Source organism: Amphiura filiformis, chromosome 8 (assembly GCF_039555335.1).
Source record: "Amphiura filiformis chromosome 8, Afil_fr2py, whole genome shotgun sequence".
NCBI classification, from domain to species: Eukaryota; Metazoa; Echinodermata; class Ophiuroidea; order Amphilepidida; family Amphiuridae; genus Amphiura; species Amphiura filiformis.
Window position 1 is genome coordinate 53,329,692 of NC_092635.1, and position 22,859 is coordinate 53,352,550.

A 22,859-nucleotide genomic window follows, 5' to 3' on the forward strand; every position below is an offset into this window, starting at 1 on the left:
ACTCAGTACAATGACCAAAGAGGGACATTCCACCAATATGTGGTCTCATATTCGGGGTCCCTGGTTCAATTGTGGTATAAAAATGCATCATTTTCAACATATTTGTAAAATTATATCCTAATTTTACCTAACTGGAGCCCAGTTGTTAATTGACCAAAAAATTGTGTTTTATGGGTCCAATTTTCTAGGAAAAACTGGTATAAATATGTGTCCACTTTTAGATTCTTTGAGGCATGTTCCTGAATATCCCCTGCTAGAAACAGGCACTCAACACAACACACACACAAATGAATTAAGCAATATTTTACTGACATTTGCACTGTTTATTATACACCCACCCCAAGTCTTCAACCCACCTTTTTCTATTATACAATGATTCAATTTGAAAAAGTAAATCTTTAACACTGTAAAGGTTAAATGGAAAATTGTCGGAATCGGTGCAAATATATTTTGTCTTTGCACGTAGCACCTACACGCACCTGTCCATCATTGTCAATTATATTGTTACAGTTTCTGTGAGGTATGCGCCAAACAGTGCTCACTTTTATGTAATTTGGTGCAGTGATAATGAAATTTGGTGTATGAGCATAATTGTCATTCCTATGCACGGCCCACTTTGGGGATTTCTCTTGCTGCACGGCCTGTAGCTAGGGCAGTGCAGTGGTGGTGACGCACTCCACCCCATAAATCTGCAATAGGTCTTCTGCTTTGTCTGTAAAAAAGAGCAAAATTGGGCCAAAAATGTCAAAAAATTGTATAAATATGATACCCCAAATCGTGAATTTTCTGTGAAATTTGTTACAAAATAGAATCCAAAAATCAATTGCAGAGTGGATAAAGGTCTGCTTTTGGCTAGAATGAAGATTTTCTCTTGAAAAGGTCTGCATTTGGAAAATCCACACCCCCATTTAAAAAATCTGGCTTTGGGCCTGGTGCACATCCAAGATGCCATTATGGCATGAGAACAATCTTAAATAATTCACCCATAAGTTTTGGGTGAATTTCAAAACTGTTTATGTAGTAATTATTATTTGAAATGTGTATAAAGTATTTGTATGTTTTCCCTTACACGCATATATCCAAGATGGCCGCCATCATCCTATTGATATTATTGTGACTTGCGTGGTTTTTCCCAACTGGCAATATTGCGAGTAGCACATATAGGACCTGTTAATGAAAGAAATTGTTGTACATTTTTGCCCTAAAGTTTCATAATTTTTTATAGAAAAATAAATCATTTGACCTTCAATATGATAGAAAAGTGTTCGCCGGTTAGTGTTTTTTATCATGTCAAAAACTACACACCTAAAATTGAAAATTCAATTTTGAAAGTTTGCTGAAGATATATCACAGCTTCATATCAATATCTTAACATATCACGCAAGCAGTTGCTACATTATAAACAGTCATACAAAATAATAATAATAACAACAACAACAACAACAATAATAATAATACCAATTTAAAGCCTTAATGTACGATCTTTTTAAATTTTTAGATTTTTCTTTTTTTCTTCTAAAATGATAATATGCAATCATTATGAAAGTTCCCAATACATTTGGAAAGAGAAAAACATTGGGAATTTGCAAAGAAACAACATCATAAACTTCACATTTATCACTCGAAACATCTCGCACTATTGTGATTAGGACAGCGAGTGCGGCCTCAGAGTTAGTCTCCTACGCGGCCAGTTTGGTTACGCTCCCTCCACATGTGGAGGGGCGTAACAAGCTAGTTTTGTAGGAGACTACGGTTTTGATCGTGGCCGACATAAAGTCATAATCTAAAATTATGACTTTATGTCGGACCAACAGAAAATCGTCCCGCTTTACTACAAATAGGACGAATTTGACAGTTTGCTCATAGATTTAAGTTAGAACATGTGTAAGTATTACAAATATGCCAAAAAATCGGTTTTGAAAAAAATAAAGGTAAATTCTGAAAAAAGATCGTACATTATGACTTTAAGAAGTATCGCACTGTTCAATTGGTATCACTTTATGTAGTGATAGATATTTCTTGATGTATAAGTAATATTGTCTAATATCTGTGATCTAATCATGTTTAATATCTAAGGTTATTCATGTGTAATGCCTCCTCCAGTTATTAGCAACTATGCTATTAGAGTGTTAAAAAGATGCGTGTTAAGATTTTAATCTTACTTGGCATTTGGCTGGATAGTCATTAAGGGGGTACTACACCCCTGGCCAAATTTGTGCCTATTTTTGCATTTTTCTCAAAAATTATAGCGCATTGGTGACAAGTAAGATATGTATATTATATGAGCAAGAACTACAACTACTGCACTGGAAATCTTATTTCAGCACAGACAACAGTTGTGGAGTTACAGTCAAAAATGAGGAAAAACCAATATTTGATCAATACATCAATAACTACTTGCTTTGATTTGATGAATTTTCAGTACAGTAGTTGTAGTCCTTGCCCCTATAATATACATATCTTACTTGTCACCAATGTGCTATAATTTTGAGAAAAAATGCAAAATATGCATAAAATGGCCAGGGTGTAGTACTCCTCTAAGGAAAGATCACTACCACAAAATCAACTTTTCATTCAGATATGGTCTGCTGTTTTCATATTTTGTGATGCAGACAAACAAATTTATGCATTTGTCAAGAACATTGTCGAGGAAAAATAAACTTTCAATACATTTGACAAGCATTGGACTATTGGGCTATTACATATAAAATCCACACTACCCCTGTGAAAGATTTAGCTTAAGTCTTGCACAGAGGGAGTATAAGTTTCAAATAGAATAGAAACGATTGCGCAACTTCCATTTGAAATACTCACTCCAGTTGCGGAATATATAGGTAAAGCCATAATACAGGGGGAGTATGTGTTTCAAAATGATTAATTCTGACCAATTACATTTGAAAACATACTCCCCCAGTGGAAGATATTTAAAAAATCTTCCACAGGGGTAGTGTGGATTTCAACTGGAATAGCCCATGCCAGTTGAAATCCATGATACACCCTCTATAGAAGACTTTTAAGTGATTTAAAAATGGGCTATTCCAGTTGAAATCCATACACCCCCTATAAAAGACATAATCTTTAGATGCCATTGTAATTATACTATTATTTGCTTTCTTCTGAAGATAGCTGTTGTTTTGTATCAGGTAATTCTAGTTGAAATCCATACACCCCCTATGGAAGAACTGACCTCAATCTCCCACACAGGGAGTGTGAATTTCAAATGGGGTTACCTGAATGGGTGACTCCATCTGAAATTCACTCCCCCTGTGTGGGAGATTAAGGTTATGTCTTCCATAGGGGGTGTATGGATCTCAACTAGAATAGCCCATTGTAGCAGTGTAGGTAATTGACCTTTTCTGTAAATCCCATAAGCCTTTGCGAGTATACCCGAGATGTCGTCATTTGACGTCACGCCGATATGCGCACATCGTTTAGCGAACATTGTTTCTACGCATTCCAAGTCGGCGTGACATCAAATGACAACATCTCTGGTATCGCCGCAATGGGATTTACCAAAAAGGTCAATGGACTGTCACATTTTAAATGCTGAAAGACCTTCTATAAATCAATTTATATTAAAAATTGTTTCTTCTTTCTCTATTTGTTTCTTTTTCAACTACAGACAACACAAGACCTTCGGCAGCAGCTACTCAAAGATGGCTACCGACTGGACGAGGTACCAGACGATGAAGAATTAGATCTTATACCACCGAGACCAATGAATGAACGCTGTGTGTGTTGCCAAGCACAGACCAACTGTGTCATTCAATGAGGCTCTTAGTTAACACTGCTAAAACTTGGGTGTTAAAATAACACATTGAGTGTTAAAAATAGCATATTGGTGTTATAAATAACACATGGGTGTTAGAAATAACACAGGGGTGTTGAAAACAACACATTGGTGTTAAAATAAGACATGGTGTTAGAAATAACACAGGGGTGTTGAAAACAACACATTGGTGTTAAAATAAGACATGGGTGTTAGAAATAACACATGGGTGTTGAAAACAACACATTGGTGTTAAAATAAGACATGGGTGTTAGAAATAACACGGGTGTTGAAAACAACACATGGGTGTTGAAAATAACAGGTGTTACAAGTAACACATGGTGTTTAGAATGATGTGTTATTAAAATAACATATTTAATGTTACAATAATGCATATGCATTAAATCTAACACTATTATGTGTTTGGAGTAACACATGTAGTGTTACCAGGAGGCTGTGCCAATCTTAGTTCTACCAATTATGGTATTACTGGATGACTACACATTGTAAATACAACACCTAAAGGTATAAGAATAGCACCAAAAGTGTTAAAAATAACACCAATTGATGCGGTCTTGTATGAACAGTTCAGTTATGATGGTTATTTTAACACATAAGTTTTGGCAGTGTACTGTGAATGTTGAAATTTTTGTGCGATCGTAATTTTTATGCTGATGGCACACTTCCAAAGCTATATTGTGTGATATTGATATCACACAAACTTATGTAACATTTTAGGTTCATATGAAAACCTATTCAGCAAAAATTAATATTAAGGGGACATTTTTAAACCTTTGAAGCATAACAAATTACAAAGTGTGAAAATTTCTACGTTTACAGCATGTATATACTACAACTCTATCTTTCATTATGTTACAAGAAATGTTATTAATAGACAAAATATATATTGTGTATATATGTACAACTGTGAGGGGGAGTGGGAAAGGGGGTGGGAGGGGAAAGGGAGTGGGGAGGGGCATCTGCTCTGTATGTAGCTGTGGACTCTATACAGGTGATGTAGTGATGAAGACACGGTTAGTGACACAGAATCTTCTTTCATGAGATCATGAAACTAATATGACTGATAGTGCTATTCCAGTTGAAATCCATACACCGTGTATGGAAGACATAACCTTAATCTCCCGCACAGGGTGTATGAATTTCAAATGGAATTACCTGAATGGATGACTCCATTTGAAATATATATACCACAGAGGCTGTATGGATTTCAACTGGAGTAGTCCGATATGACTGATTCCAAAGTAGTAAAGTGGTAGAGCTGATAGGGGTCCATTTATCACAGAAATATTGGAATATCTAGAGGGGTGTGGTGGAGAGGGGTACTATTATAATCGGATGGGTAATTGAATGAAGACAGTATGCCTGCATTGCCACTACTCAACCAGGACAACACGTCCACAGGGAGGTTACAGTATGCATCAGACACATGGAATGATGGAATTATGGACACATCTAAAATGGCATGTTGTGTACATTCAATTGATTTCTTATTAAGAAGGAAAGGGATATGTACCACATGTTAAGGTTACTGGTGCACTGAATTGGACAAGGAAGCTTTTTAAATTTTCATTTTTTTGGGTGGTGCTTTTCATGTTGGGGGATCAAAATCTACTCTGGCCCTCTTTTCGCTACACCACTGATTCGCTATATTGCTATTGGGATTTGTATTCAAAACAAATGGTTTTTAATATTATTGTAACTTTAACAACTCAAATGAAATTGTTTCAACTTCAACTCGCAATTCATTCAAAAAATGTGTATGAACTATTTGTACATCTCAGATATGGCTCTGTAAACACTGTAAACTATTAATGATCTGTGTGCTACTTCTAGGCTTGGACATAAGAAGGTTAAGTTTTGGAGATGTTTTCTCAAAATATCAAGAGCTATCTCAAGAGACACTGAACCAATATTGGGCTTGCTTGTACTCATTTTAATGCATTTTTCATGCTGATTCCAAGTATGGTTATGAAAATGTACAATTCTGAAAAAGAAAAAATTGAAAAATTATGATGCATTCCTGCAATGTGCATTGTATGTGGGGGAGGGGGGGGGACATGCATACATGCCATTAACCAAGGAAATTTCACACCCTTTTAACCATAATTCAAAATAAATTCCTCAAAAAAACATAGATTCCTGACAAACAACAACTTTTGCTTGATTGCACCACATTTGAATAAACTTGTAAATTTGACACATGACAAAATAGGATCTTCAAAACCGTAGATAATAGTAACATAGTTCAAATATCTCTCCTTATAAGAATCATTTTCTCGTTGTGTCAGCTCTATATACTTATTGGGACACAGTTTGAGGCGAATAGTGTAATCGTTTTTGCTTCAAGAGTTATTACTTATTCCTGGCGGTAACATTCAAATGAGATAGCTACCCTGGGCTTAGTCAATACTGCCTGTCTAAGACATAACGGCGTAACTAACATGTTATACAAATGCTATATATCAAAATGGCTGCCTTGTGTAAATTTTGTATCAATATTGTTATTACCATAGACTACCAGACTAATCATAATCAGTCAAAAGTCTCAACATCACCCGATAATGAGGGCCGATCGTTCCATGAAGTGCGACTGACGAAACTGCTACGCACATACTGCATATTTTTATGGTAACGCTCTATTGCGTATACGCGAGGCACGCAATACTGGCATGATTGTTGACACGCAAGATCAAACGATCGACTCTCATGAATATGCGAGAATTCACAGTATACCAAGCAGGGGGACTGTTTGTGGTTATTCTGTTAGTAGTCTGTGGTTATTACTTTATGCAATGAGATCATTTGTAGTGGCTAATTAAGGAGTGACACTAATTAGCATGAATATAATATTACAAACTTGTGATCATTAAAAAGAAGGAAAAAAAACACTAAAATGAAATAAAAATGATCCATAAAATGTTGATAAGTTAACACAAGGCAGCTTTTATGTATATTACATTTTTGTAGCTGAAGCTTTCTCATTTTAATTAATTTAAAATTATTTGGGAGAACTTTTACATCCATAGAAGTATCTAGAAATACAGTATTTTTGAGGCAGTGTTTTCAGGTTTGTAGGTCATAACTGAAGGGTTTTATAATGTGTAGGTACTAAGCTCATGGACCTACCTATAGGTAATAACACCATCTAGTATACAAATATTAACCGTCTATGAATGTGATGGTCGAAATATAATCACGAGGTGAAAGATGGATTGTTCCATTCTACGAGCTGGAACGGCGAGTGGAATGGAACAATACATCTTTCACCGAGTGATTATATTTTGACCATTACATGAATTTAAGACAGTTAATATTTGTTTTATATCACTCGTACATAAATTCTACTAAAATACTATAGGAAATACATTTTTTCATCAACGTAACACCATGTTTTGCCGTGATATACTTCACATTTTAGGATCCACCCCATAACTAAATCGGCGAGTCTAAGAGTCAGCGCACGGCTTGGCGCAGGCGCACTACGGCAGGCACTATGATGGTAAAGACTATCACACGGAGAGGCTGATAGTAAAAATGATAAATGGTAATCAACCAATGAACTGTCTAGAATTTATGTATGAGTGATATAAATGGAACTATCAGTTATGCCCTTTTGTCATGGTAGGTAATATAATTTACATACAAATTTTTCTCTTTTGTTAAGGTAAAGCATCTGGCTTTTCCATTTAAAATCTGTACACCCCATGGAAGACAGGACCTTAATCTCCCATACAGGGAATGTAAATTTCAAATGGAGTCCAATATTTAGGTAACTCCATATGAAATTCACACTCCTTCTGTGGAAGATGAAGAGCATGTATTTCATAGAGGGTGTATGGATTTCAACTGGAATAGCCCATTGATTAGTCTTCAATGCCCAGGGTCTTAGGTGTAGAATTTGGAGGTACCCATCATGCCGAGAAATTTGATCATGATAAACAACAAGTTGTGAAATGTGATTATACAGGTACTAGGAGGTTGTTTCTCTGTTCAGAAATGGAAATTTGTGTTTATGCAGTATTGATTTGGTTACATTTGAGTATTAATTCATTTTTCAAGTATTACCGTCATAGTTTTGTATAGTCATGTTCAAAACGTATGAGAGTCGATCTAGCTGAGACATGGATAATGGGCTGTTTCGGTTGTAATACATCCACCTATGGAAGACATGACCTTAATTTCCAACACAGGGTGATGAGTGGTTTTAAGGCTTTGCGCTGTTGGCCGGGAGAATACGATCGGCGAGGGTTAGAGCCTCGCCTTGGGCTTGCCTTAGGTGAGAATTCTCTTCCTCTCCTAAAATGTTCCTATAAGGTGGGAAATCCTACAACTGTGTTCAGTTACTTTAAGGGGTACTACACCCCTGCCCAATTTTGTGCCTATTTTTGCATTTTTTTCAAAAATTATAGCACATTGGTGACAAGTAAGATATGTATATTATAGGGGCAAGGACTACAACTACTGTACTGAAAATACAGCAACTCAAAGCAAGTAGTTTATTGATTTATTGATCAAATATTGGTTTTCCCTCATTTTTGACTGTAACTCCACAACTGTTGTTTGTGGTGAATCAAAATTTCCAGTGCAGTAGTTGTAGTCCTTGCCCCTATAATATACATATCTTACTTGTCCCCAATGTGCTATAATTTTTGAGAAAAATGCAAAAATAGGCAAAAAATTGGGCAGGGGTGTAGTACCCCCTTAAAGAATAAGATTGTAGAATTTCTTCTAACCCCATGTAAAGCCTGTATGTTGATACTCAAACAACTGAGGTCAGCACATAATAGGATGGAAGAGCTGTCAAATTCAAGTGGAGTCACCCATTCAGGTATCTCCATTTAAAATTCACACTACCTGTATGGAAAATTAAGGTCATGTCTTTCATAGGTAAGGGGTTATGGATTTCAACTGGAATAGCCTAATTTGTGAAAGACTTTGACAATTTCATATGGTGTCATCATGAGGATGCAAAGATTTTGTGATTTTTTGCCATATTTGCAGAATGAAATTAGCCAGAAATTTGTTCAGAATTTGAGACAATAGTTGTTCAAATTTCAAACTGCAATCACTGTTAGCATTGAAGAATAACATGAATAGGATGAGCTGTTTATCATCTTCATGCACACAGCATGGCAGTATGTGATATGAATTCCTCTCTGATGTCATACTCAAACCATCTGCAAGCTGACAGTTCTAAATCAAGCTATGTACAAGAACCACTAACTCACTACTTGGTACACTTTTATTATGATAGTGCCTGAAAGTTTTTCTAGGACGAAGGGGAGCATTCTCAGAGCATGATGTTCCAGTTTGTTTGTTTTTTACTGGGAGAAGTTGGGGTGAGGCAAATGCCGGGGGTACTCAAGTTTGGTTTTGGTAGGACGTGCCGCTGAGATTTTGGAAGTAGACCCATAAATATACCAATTTTTCAAGAAATTTAGACCCATTGATATACCAAAAGTCAAAATTTTTGGCTGAATTTACCAAAAATTGTCTTGGTTTTTACAAATTTTCCTAAAAATTTTGGGAAAATTTTGGCTAGATTAAGGAAAAATTGGGCAGTTTTCCGAAAAAATTGAGAACATTTTGAAAAAAGGACTCATTCATATACCAAAATAGGCTTTGAAAAAGGGGTCATTGATATATCAGAAGGCTGAAAATGCTACCCATGTTTGTGGCACATCCCCGTATGGTCATTTGTACTGAGTACCCCCCCCCCCCGGGGGAAATGTAGCTGTATCCCTCTCACTGCTATATTTGCGACTTGTACTTCATAGGAATTAATGGGTGTTCAGGAGACATTTAAGAGTATTTTCACCATATTTTCAAGCGACTATCAATTTTAAGCACTTGAGAAACAAGACATGTGCTTCGTCATTATCATGCACCTTGCATAGCAACGGATAAGAAGCAAGTTCCTCTTATGGTACAGTCAGACTGTCTGCTCATCTTTTCAGCACACGCTTCACTGCAGGTGTTGATGAAATGGTCACGTACAGTGTTGCCACTTTTTCATCCTAACGTGTAGCAAAGATATATATAGAATCTTGCAAGGTGAGAATGTGAAAGACATTTGAAGTTGCATTTTTTATCATAAGGTGCAGCAAATGCATTGATTTAGTAATTAATTGTGATATTTTCATCTAAAAGGAGCTCAATTACATGGGGCAATGCACTTTGTTGCAAGGTGTGGATGCAAGTCACATAAAATGTTGCCACATTTGCAACCCAAGGTGCAGCACATTGAATGCTCTATTAATTTAATGACCAATTGTAGCCCAAACAGCCCCCGGGTCATGCTTTTCACATACATCTGATGTATGGTTTTGACCAAGGCTAGTGTAGAATATAATAGGTATAGACGAATCCAACGAGCCAAGTCATGGTCAGGATTTGGTCGGCCATCTTTGGGTCCCCACAACACAAAAAAGCCGCTTAAAAATCGATGTTAGATTCTTTTGTGTTGTAAACTGTCATCATTCTTTTGTCGACGTGTAACACGGGTGATAGAATGCAGTTTAAAATACCCTCCAAGGCCGCATTATGTCACATTTTAGGTAAGATTGAGCCGACGGGGACCCAACTTTGGCAGCCATTAAGGTATAGGAATGCGTGAAATTGGATTCGTCTATAGACAAGTGGTAAGTGGCATGAAAACAGGCTATAAATGGGCTATTCAAGATGCTATCCATAACCCCCATACACAAGACATAACCTTAATCTTTCACACAGGGAGTGTGAATTTTAAATGTGGTTACCTGAATGGGTGACTCCATTTGAAATCTACACTCCCTGTGTGGGAGATTAAGGTCATGTCTTCCATATGGGGTGTAAGGATTTCAACTGGAATAGCCTCATACTTTAATATAGCATATGATGTAGACCTGTCTTGTCACAAAAAATGTGAAAACCATGACCTGCAAAAAGAGTGGGCAGATTTGATTTTACTCATCATCATAATCAAAGAGTGCCGCCACAGGTTATACCTGACACATGTTCATTTTGTTGCATAATATTTTATTTTATTTTGCCAAAATATTAATGTACAACCCTTCTATTCAAGAGGTACATGATTGCATTTTTGTAGAGTAATAACACACTGACAAGTCACACTTGATGGAAGTTCACTAGATTATGATTTTGTACCTTTAATTCAGTTTGAATATTGCTAACTTTAAGTGTTTTGATTCAAGAGCTAGATGAGATTGTATTTTTCCTGTGGTATTATGCCCTATGTATACTTATACATTGTGGCAGTGTTATGTCAATCGTGATACAATTTGTAGCATAAATTTTGTGATCTCTTGTCCGGGACAGTCCAAAGTCTGGTCAGTAGCATTTAAGTTTGATCGGGTTGAGCCGTGAGGAACATGCCTTGCTCGTCTACTAGCAACGTGCGATAGTGATATATTTCATCGAGAAGAATGTTTCAATTTCATGGTGTGATGCTGTAATTGGCTATTCCATTTAAATCCACACTACCCCTGTGGAAGATTTTGGAAATATCTGCCACAGGAGGAGTATGAATTTCAAATGGAATGAGCACATTAGGCAGCTCCATTTGAATTTCATACACCCTCTGAGAAAGATTCAACCCGAATCTTCAACTGAGGGAGGGTGAGTTTCAAACAGAGCTGCCTAGTGTGTACTTCCATTTGAAATTCATACTCCCCCTGTGGAAGATATTTCCAAAATCTTCCACAGGGGTAGTGTGGATTTTAAATGGAATAGTCCAATAAGACGGTTGTTGTGGAGTATGCATCAGGCTTTATCTAGCATGCCTCAACTTGCTGTAACTACACATACATACTGGCCCTGTGGGATAGTCAAACAAGACAGGAATTCAATGATTATCAATTCATGTGAAAAACACTAAATGCAAATCAAAGGTTTTACTGTACATTTCATGCACAGACAAAACAGAAGGTTGTATTTAAATGGCTGTCTTATACGGGTGACAGGTGTATAGTAGTCTGCAGAATTTTGCAATTTTTTTTCAATTTTGGATCTTCATCGTCGGATTTGATGTTGGCATGATGGAATGTGGTCAAATCGGGACAAACAGGCTTAGTATTGGTTCCTTTGTTCCAGTTAGGCTATTAAAATTGGAAGACACTATTTTTTTGTATGCATGGATGGTGAATATCTTAGTATAGTAAATTACAGGGATATTTTTAAAATTGACAGACGTTCAAGGAAAAAGAAAGGCTTAAACTTCAATAGGAAAATCTGTAAACAGTATTGCAAATTTCATTGGCAAAATATGAATCTACTAAGAAATATATCCAAAAAAGTCTGACACATGTAGGTTTGGCTCAGTAGATCTTGAAATATGACATAGGATTTTAAAGGAGAAATTTTGTGTAGCATTTTGTATATGTGGTACATGTACTTGATCCTATATCAAGTCCACAGATCCGAGTCCACATTGTATTGGGTAGGTAAAGGATATACAGGTGTTTTTATGTGTGGGGAATCCTATGGAATGTTTTAGGAAGGATCGTGTACCTAGGGTAGTCAATTAGGTAAACAGCTCGGCTCGGTATCACCTATTTAGGTTAGTTTATGCAGGTAGATTGGGTAATGGGTATTAGGTCTCAGGATTGAGTTTCATTGTGATTGCAAGGCTTGCCAAGGAACAAGTGTGTGTGTGTGAGTCTTACTTGATGTTCTTACCGGGTAGGCTGTGTTCAGAGCAGATATGTTACACTTCCCATAATGCATTGCTTCCATTTATATTTTCTGTATTGATTTGCTATCCAGTGTAACGTGGGTCGATAGTGACCAAAGGTACCTCACACAGTGTCATCGCCCCGATATCTCCATGGTAGAAATCGCCATGGTAGGGTGAATCCACAGCCACGAAAGGTCATTTTATTCTGACTGCATGAGACGCATATAATTAGCCAAGTGACCTGACTAAGGCTACTGACAATAGCCGGGGTAATTGATTTCTCGCTGTGTGAGTAACCTTGTATACGACATTGCGGTCAATGGTCATACTGCCATGCCTCCACTGTAGTGAGTGCAGATTATAGCCTGCGCGCTGTAGTCAATATACAGGACCAACGCAATATAAAATTAGACAGATTTGGAGTTCAAGACTCACGGCCTTTTCTCAAAGCGCAAACTAACGACTATCATATCTGTTCAACACATATTTTAAAGTGTATGAGACCAGATCTGGTTTCTTGAGACGAAATCATTTACGGGAGATATTCATCATTTTCTAACCCGGTATCCGAAGATTTTCGTCTGATATCAAAATCGTGCATAGCAATTCACGTGTATCGATCCCGTGTATTCATTTTAGTGTCTCTGCTGCACCAACTAATTATTAGCCAGGCGATGTCGGTGTGCCTCAATGAACCAAGCACATCTAGGGCTGGCAAATTATGGGCGACCCATATTTAGCTAGTTTATTCTCACTATGAAAACAAAGGGAACCTGTACAAAATGATTAGAGTGTCCTATGATGAAATGAATTATCATGTTGCAAAGGATTCTGGGAAGGGTAAGAGATCTTCTCTGGGTTGTGTTATCTAATCTTGGATAGAGACCACATTTGAGTTGGCTATAGATTTTGTAATGGATTTGCAGCCTAGCCGGGTTTGGAAATTGAACCTTGGATAGTTGCGATGTCATCTTCGGGTTAAGATGGAAATTGAAGAGTGGAGTTATTTTGATTTCTTAATTATTCTTAGTTATTTTGATTTCTTAATGTATGCAAACTATCGAAGTTTACAAAAAATGGAACTGGGTTTGGTAGATTTAAAATTGAGTATTGGTTTTGTTGTTGCAAGACTTGGTGATGGTGAAATGTAAGCCATGAAATCATGGATTTAGACAAACTATCGGTTATCTTGGTTAGATACTTGTTTCATCTTGGATTTTGGATAACACACAGTTAGCGTGGGGAGAGTGAAATATTAAATTTTGCCCCCCTGACCAAGAAAGCTAGCTACGCCCCTGGATGAGAATTTATATTGGATCAATTTGAAGTTTTAGCTTTGCTTTAATACTGATTGTATAACTCTTGTGTCATAGTCATCTTGGATTTAGGATGAACATAGCAAAGAAGGGTGACAGGTACTGTGTGTTTTCAATGTCTGGGCACAGGTGAATTGATTATCTATGGGGAATCTGTTTGAATTACATGCAGCGGGGTGAATAGCAAAGATTGGGAAGAATATGGTACTATGGCAATGAAAAGATTGCATTCCGCTTGCAGGGAAATACAACATTCATCAAGCAAAAAAACCAGTATGTTTCTAGAATCAGTCTGGCGTGATCACAATTCATGCCCTTACTGCATGTAGTATAACATTCCCGTTTACTTCACAAATTTAAATCTCTCAATGAAGATATTTCCACAATGGTTGTTCCAAACTCTATGTATAGACGAATCCTACGAGCCAAGTTATGGGCAGGATTTGGTCGGCCATATTTGGGTACCCGCATGCACCAAACAGGTGTTGTGAGTACCCAATTGGGTGGATTAAACCCGCTTAAAATTTGATGTTAGATTCTTTTGTGTTGTAAACTGTCATCATTCTTTTGTCTACGTGTTACACAGGTGATAGAATGCAGTTTATACCCTTCAAGGCTGCATCATCCCACATTTTAGGTGGGATAGTTGGGTACTCGTCGTGGCTGATGGCCCCCATTGAGGAGCAGGAATGCGTGAAATTGGATTCGTCTATAGCTGGGGCTATCTATATACACGCCAGTGTGCATTTGTTTTCACCTACAAACTTGGACTTTGAGTCCATGCTTATGTTGTGAAAAACCACACACTGTGAAATGTGGACGTCCACAGTCGTAAGACAGTGGCAGAGAGGGTGCTATACAGCATAACTTTGCATATGGGGTAGGGTCCTCTATCGTAGGTGTAATACCAGGTACAAGGTTAGCGGTGAAATATCACAGAAGTCCACGTTTGGATTATGATATGTCTGTGTGTGTGGGTCCATGGTTTCACTGTTAACAACCACACACACACAATTCGGGTCCACGGTTGTCGGTGAAAACATGGATGGGTGTACTTTTATATGTCTCTCCAAAGGATGTGGTATTTCAGTGGCATCTTAGCTTAGTTTGAAATATATCTTTGAAGATGGGTGAATATGGATAAGTAATTTATTCATATTTATAATATATTTGACACTTCATTTTGAGTCATGAAAATATTGCTGTGGCTAAAAGTGTCATTGAAGCTGCAAACACGTTGCCATCTTTTTGCCTTGTCTTAATGCAAACAGTAACCCAATAAAGTCAACAGAGGATATCTCAATCATATTTCTGTGCTGTTTCGTTAATAAGGATAAGGAGAGAGATGAGAGGTGGTTTAAAAGGTCTTTTGAATATCGAAAATAGTGATAAAACTAAGGCGCTAGACACACCAAAACTGCTTTGACTGTCTTTACCGAATAAAAACCATTATAAAATGAATAGCGCTCGTTAACTTTTTAAGATGGTATTGGAGGCATTATGAAAGTGCTCTAAATATGTTTTAAACAGATTAATTGAGTAGGGTAAAGTACACTGATCAATATGCCCTTTGTTTGGAGCAAATTGAACATATGTGACGTGTCATGTCAAAAGGAGACACTTTTGGGCAGGATCGTAAATGGAGAAATAGCCAAAAATCTGCCCGGGGGTGATTTTTTCACAATTTTGTTTGTTGCGAATTTGTGATGTTATTAATGTTAAAAAATATTGTCTGATTGTTTCAGACCGGAATATAACCGGCATCTTGTATTTTTTGAGACATTTTTCAAGTTAATTCCTACTCTCAACATTGTCAATAATATTTTTAAAGGCCGATATCTCAATTTCCAATTTTATAATACCATAACTTACGAACTCAATATCTTCGCTTAGGAATGTTCAATTTCATTGGGGAAAACGGCATTGTAGAGCAAAATATCTCTATATTTAAGATATGTAAAAACCTCAAAATTCATAACCTGCCCAAAAGTGTCTCCTTTTGACATGACACGTCACATATGGTTTTTCTAGAAAATGCATCCAACACCACCTTAAACGCTTTTGATAACTTTTCTCTCAAATTAGTTTAAGTTACAGGATTCTCCATCTTCATCAGACTTTTTGTTTTAGAGCTGTCATTTTGTGAAAATTCATGAGCCCCATTGTGAATTTATAAATTTGTATTATGGAATACAAGACTGATTATAGAGGTGAAGGGCCTTGCATGTCGCAATGGCGTCATCAGTGCTCTAGCCCTTATAACATTGTGGTTTAGAGTTGAAAGCTGCTGATGACACTGGGACACCTTGGAGATTGGAAGTTTGGAGCTACATCAGTATTTGATTGATAGCTTGTTTCAGTATTGATGAGTTAATTAATGCTATATATGCTCATTTCCTACCTATGGTCCCATTGGCACTGAAGTGATTTCCCAGGTTATGTCATTGTCATCATATCTTACACACATACATGGAGAATGGTGGCTAATAATATTGTTGCTTTCTTGTAATCAAGCGCTAAGATGCTGTTGTCTGTTCCTTGCTGTATTACCAGCATAGTTCAATCGCACTGTAAAATTTTGGGGGACAAATTGCAACTCTGACAGTCTTATTTGATCTGTTCTGTCATTCTTTGTTGCAACCAAACAGGCCTACATTCCTTCTGGCCACCTATTCCTGCTCAGTGGCAAAGCTTGGGTCATCCTATTGGAGGACACTGACCATGCACTGAGCCTGATTGGGGAGATTCAGAAATTTTCGTATGGGATTTTCAAAATTTCAAAATCACTGTGCCTCTATGTCACTATGCCACTACTGCTCCTCTCCACCCCTCCATTGGTTTTCTTGGAGGCTGCCAACTGCAAACATGCATCATAATGCTCTGCATGCTAGCCATAGGCCAGGGCCATAGGCTTCAACATGTATTCAGAAAATATCAAGAGCTATCTCAAGAGCCACTGAACCAATACTAGGCTTGTTTGTACTCATTTAATGCATTTTTCATGCTGATGCCAAATATGGTCATGTAAATGTACAGTTTTGACATTTTTGAATGAAAGAAAATTAAACTTGTCGTCTGCAGTTGATATTCGGATGGAGAGATTCGACAAACTGCAACATTCCCGAAACCTGTGAATCCCAACAGACCCTCCCTCCACAGGTGGTTTCCTCATTATGTCATATCTTCCAAATGAAACAATCACACAGCTTAGTTTGAATGCTTGTACATTCTTGTTTGGTTTTACTGCATCTTTTATTGTGTCGTAATTTGGTTCAGTTTAATTAACATGTGATGATTTATATCATCAGGTTCCACAGGTGAATTTCTCATCATGTTGCGTCTGACAAATGAAAGAATCATGAGACTTTATACTATAGATTTTTAGGATAGGTTACTGCATTAGGTTAATCTTGAGTATGTACTTTTAAGTTTAAATTAATACAAAGCAATTAATAACTGGCTCCACGATTATTTTGCATCATGTTGCTTCAGAGAATTGAAAGACTTAAGATGATGCACAGTTTAACTTTGATATACTGCATTAAGTTAGGAAGCATTTTAAGGTTAGACTATGTAGACTCTCATTCATCTGGGTATGTTGAAATTAAGATTTAATTTAAATCTGGTCAACCAGACATCCCTTTTTTTGACTGAGTAACCTGATAGAGCGACTGAAACCTTCAGTCTTTAGCTTGGTTGTGATGCAAATTGTCATCAATACTGGAAGTGTCCGGTACTCAAGGTCATTTGCATCACAACCCCTGAAGACTGAAGGTTTCAGTCGCAATGGTGGTTGGTCCGTCAAAAATAAGTATGTCTGGTTGACCAGATTTAAATTAAATCTTAATTTTAAGGTTAGCATTTTGTAAGTTTAATTGTGCGACAAAGCTAGAATAATTGTGTTTACAATGACATATTTCTTAATACAGTGATGCAATCAAGCAAAATAAGTTGTTTGTCATCAAGTAATTTAAGTCTTGCCTACCAAGCAGGCTGCAATATGCTGAAAATGTCATCAAAGCGTGACTTACAGTCTTCAATGGAATCCAGTGGACACACAGCCAGGGATTGACTTGGGAATCACAATTCTCGAGTATGCCAATTCTTGAGAATTCTGTGACCATCTGAACTCGCCGTTTGAATATAAATCCCAATAACATCGGGCTATTCCAGTTGAAATCCATATATCTTCTTTGGAAGACATGACCTTAATCTCACACACAGGGAGTGTGAAATCTACACCCCCTGTGTGGAAGATTAAATTCATGGCTTCCATTGGGGGTGGGTGGATTTCAACTGGGATAGCCCATTATACACACACACTCCATTAATACTAAGACAATCAACCCAAACTATTCATCACTTTGTATTGCTAGTACTTCAATGTCCAAATATTTACGCTTTTTGCAGGGTGAAGGGGTCAGGTCAAGGGTCGGATTAAAATAATTTTGTCATAAGTGTACCAAAATAGCACTTAAATGGATGTAATAAACATGATATGATTAAGTGCTTTATATATTTACATCGTCTCTCAAATCTGTGTCAGAAGGTGAAGGGTCAGGTTAAAGGTCAAAATTATACAATGTCATCATAAATGTACCATAAAGATAGCACTAATCATGTTATAAACATAGTGATGTGTGTTATATTTGTACATGTACATCTTGTATATCGAATCCCCAGTGTATAAAAAAGCATGGTAGGCATATAAGCCATTATTTTCACATACCAAATTTTTCATGGTTTCCAAACAATTTGGAAATTGTGTGTGCAATTATTTTTGTGAAATTTATGAAATGAGTGACCCAACATTAAATTATTTTGTGTGCTTCTATTTTCACTTTTCCCTGTCAATTTGTGACATGTTCAGAATTAAAACCACAGTGGTAATAACAGCTTCCTATACATACCATAAATCAGTAGTAGAAAGCTATAATGGGCCTGGTGCTATCTCTGATTGGTCAATAGATGGCAGCAGATAGAGTAAAGGGTATGGACTCTTTCATATCTTTTGCTTTCTCTGAATAAATAGTTGTGATGATTGTAACATATCATTGCAGTTTATTTTTAATTAAAATTTTAAATTTAAAAGAAATATGTAGATTTATTTTAATCATGTTAATATAATATAGCTAATACATACACATATTTTGAATTTAGGGGCTAGAGTTACAATCCCGGGGTTACAATGCTGCTTCCAAAAGTATTGAATTTTCTGAATTACGCGCAAGTTGCCCAAGTTCACAAATTTAATTATCGTAAATTCAAAATTTCTACCTTTTTGCAAGTTTGAATTAAGGTTGGTCTGAACCCTGAAATATGGAAACTTTGGACCTCATAACTTCTAAATTGTTGGTCAAAGTATATAAAAGTATACATATTTAGAATGGCAAAGACTTGATAAGTTCATCTGTGAGGTCAAATTTGGGCCAAAATGGCACTTTGGCTCAAAATCTAAAATAACGGTTTTGGCCCACTTCTTTTGCAGTGCATCGTAACAAAAAAATTCTTGGGCCAACAATTGTTTTTATTATTAATTTTTAAAAACTAGATCAAAATATCTAGGACCCGTTTTTTCATTTTTTGAATTTCGACCAACTTTGAGAAATTTAGCCAAAAATGGTAAAAAATACTGATTTTTCAAAAAATCATAAAAAGCCCAATTTTGGCCCAAATATCAAATATTTTTGGTGAAATTGGTCAAAATTTAAAAAAATGAAAAAACGGGTCCTAGATATTTTGATCTAGTTTTTAAAAATTAAGAAAAAACAATTTTGGCCCAAGAAATTTTTTTGTTACGATGCACGAAAAAGAAGTGGGCCAAAAACCATTATTTTTGGGATTTTGGGCCAAAAGTGCCATTTTGGCCCAAATTTGACCTCACAGATAAACTTATCAAGTCTTTGCCATTCTAAATATGTATACTTTTTTATACTTTAGACCAACAATTTAGAAGTTATGAGGCCCGAAATTTCTAGATTCAAGAAATGGAAGCTAGTCCAAGTGAAAATACTGGGCATTGGTAATTTTTTGTGAGTAGTTTTAAAGTACAGTCCAACCTCTTTTATCCGACCATGACGGGACTAAGCATTGGCCGGATAAGTGAAAAATCAGGATAATTGAATTATGTAAATGGTTTACTTCTGATACGATGGGGTTGACAACTTTATAAAATGGTCCCAAGAATATGTAAAGCAGGGTGATACAATTCATAATGTTCTCACTCGACCTGTGTATTATAGTAAAAGGCATTGACGCCATTGATTAATGTAAAGTCAGTGTAACTAAGCCATTTTGATGGTCAATTTTGTACTTTTCCCTGTCTTATATGTACATTGCAAGGCTGGACTATGGTCAAGGTGAATGGAAAATGTATTTTTATATGATGGTATTTTGTATTGACAGACTATGTGTGGCGGTATATTTCATGAAAGCAAAAATGATGGCAAGATTTGTAAGCATAAAATTAATGTGTAGTGTAAAGCAGTTGACATTCCTGTGGCAGATAGCTTTGCTGGTGAGTGACTCTGCTGTCAGGCAAGTAGCTATGCTATATGGCAGGCTATCAGGCGAATGACTTTGCTGTCAGGCAAGTAACTTTGCTGTCTGGTTAGTAACTCTGCTGTCAGGCAAGTAACTCTGCTATTTGGCAGGCTGTCAGGCGAGTGACTTTGCTGTCAGGCAAGTAACTTTGCTGTCTGGTTAGTAACTCTGCTGTCGGGCAAGTAACTATGCTATATGGCAGGCTGTCAGGCGAGTGACTTTGCTATCTTGTGAGTGACTCTGCTGTCAGGCAATTAGCTCTGCTGTCTGGTAGGCTGTTAGCCGAGTGACTTTGCTGTCTGGTGAGTAACTCAGCTGTCTGGTGAGTAACTCAGCTGTCTGGTGAGTAACTCAGCTGTCTGGTGAGTAACTCAGCTGTCTGGTGAGTAACTCAGCTGTCTGGTGAGTAACTCAGCTGTCTGGCGAGTAACTCAGCTGTCTGGCGAGTAACTCAGCTGTCTGGTGAGTAACTCAGCTGTCTGGTGAGTAACTCTGCTGTCTGGTGAGTAACTCAGCTGTCTGGTGAGTAACTCAGCTGTCTGGTGAGTAACTCAGCTGTCTGGTGAGTAACTCTGCTGTCTGGTGAGTAACTCTGCTGTCTGGTGAGTAACTCAGCTGTCTGGTGAGTAACTCAGCTGTCTGGTGAGTAACTCAGCTGTCTGGTGAGTAACTCTGCTGTCTGGTGAGTAACTCTGCTGTCTGGTGAGTAACTCAGCTGTCTGGTGAGTAACTCTGCTGTCTACTCAGCTGTCTGGTGAGTAACTCTGCTGTCAGGGGTATAACTTCACTCTCTGGCAGGTTACTTTGCTGTCAAGCAAGTAACTTTGCTCATATTTGGTCATTAAAGTGAATTTTGAACAGTCCTGAAGTTTACATTTATTTTGCATCATGTTACTTAATCATCTTTGTAAACCTTTCTACTTTAAATGGAACAGAATTCTACTCCCCTAAAGATATATGCAGTATTATGGTTCTGCTAGTCTGCAGTCTGCTATTCTGTAGTCTGTAAACTTGGTGATATGATGCAAAATTATAAAAAAAGCAAGGCTGTAAAATGGATTATGAAAAGTCTATAGCACTAAAAAATTGTCAATCCATGTTAAAGATTCATGTCGATACAAATGCTGTTGGCCGCTGGTCTCAAATTCTTTTTGTGAGGCATTTATTTAACATGGATTGACATTTTTTACAAATAAGTGATGGTGCAAAGTGGTGCTGTGTAATTAAGTATGATTAATTATGTTTTAAGTAGAAACAAAAAATATTGTATATTATTTGTGTTGATTTCATTAACATCGATGCCAGTCAGTCCATGTCTTCACAAAATTAAGTAACTTTGATTTAGAGATACTGAAATAATTTAGATTGTGCATTGTTATGTGATATATAAGTGATTTTAGATTCTTGATAGTCAATGATTAGATCTCAAAAGTCAGATTGGACAAGTGCATATAGTAATGCATTGTGTGTAATACAGTGCGCAAAATAATTAAGGTTCCAATTATTTTTACCCCTGTATAACCTAAACAAAGATATGTCAAAATTATGATAAGACAGCAGTACCTATACCATTAAAGACCTTATTTGTTGCAATTGGTTGAGTGAGAAGTTAAGAAACAGTGATATAAAACTTAAGGAAGGAACAAAATCAAAAGTTGCACTTGTATGTTCGAGAATGCTTTGAGTACAAATCAATAGGGCATGCAATGGAGTAAACTGCAACTTTTGAATTAGCATCTTCCTTGGGTTTTTGGATCACCGTGTCTTTATTTCTTGAACGATTTCAACAAATGAGGTCTTAAATCCATGCTAAAAGATGCAGCTATTGGCTGGTGGTTCTAATTATGGCCTATCTGTCTTTGTTTAGGATATATAGGGTGAACATAACTGGTACCTTAATTTTTTTTAATATTCAACCTAATTAGTGCCTATAAAAGCCCTAATAAGGAGGTACATAACATGTAATGAAAAGCTTTTGTGGGAATATGCATTGTATTGGTGCAAGATGACAGAAATGGTAGCTAGAATTAAAGGACCAAATTATTGAAATTCAAGTTCTAAACATTTCCCCTATGTTTATACAACTGTAGGTTTTGAGGAAATTTTATGAAAAAAGACCCTTAAACAGGTTTGACCAAGTTAGAGAAATCCTTGCGGCACTGATTAGGCGCAGGCTCGCTATAATAAATTCCATATTGTACCGGCGCATTGGGAAAAGGTTAAAGGGCAATAGACCTCAACCATTTCCTGTTATAGGGACAAATTCAATAACAAAAGTATCATCACTCTACACCATGCAGAAGTACAGCTCAATGTGGTGATGTGGTATTGATTTCTACATGAAAAGTCCAAATTTTACGAGATTTTTTCTCAAAATATCAAGAGCTATCTTAAGAACCACTGAACCAATGCTAGGCTTGTTTGTACTCATTTTAATGCATTTCTCATGCTGATTCCAAATTTGGTCATGAAAATGTAGAATTGTGAAATTTTTTGAATTTTTAAAGAAAATTTGAATATTGTCGTCTGCAGTCGA

At 36.8% G+C, this 22,859-nt stretch overlaps 1 protein-coding gene across 1 annotated transcript in view; it reads left to right on the forward strand.

Moving 5' to 3' along the window:
* The window catches only part of LOC140158307 (protein FAM219A-like), a 280,263-nt gene extending 276,295 nt beyond the window's left edge, over positions 1 to 3,968 (forward strand). The window contains exon 5 of the mRNA XM_072181410.1: positions 3,623 to 3,968. Within this exon, the coding sequence (XP_072037511.1) occupies positions 3,623 to 3,772 (150 nt within the window). The 3' untranslated portion in view covers positions 3,773 to 3,968. The remainder of the gene's footprint in view (positions 1 to 3,622) is intronic.
* The last annotated feature ends 18,891 nt before the right edge of the window (positions 3,969 to 22,859 follow it).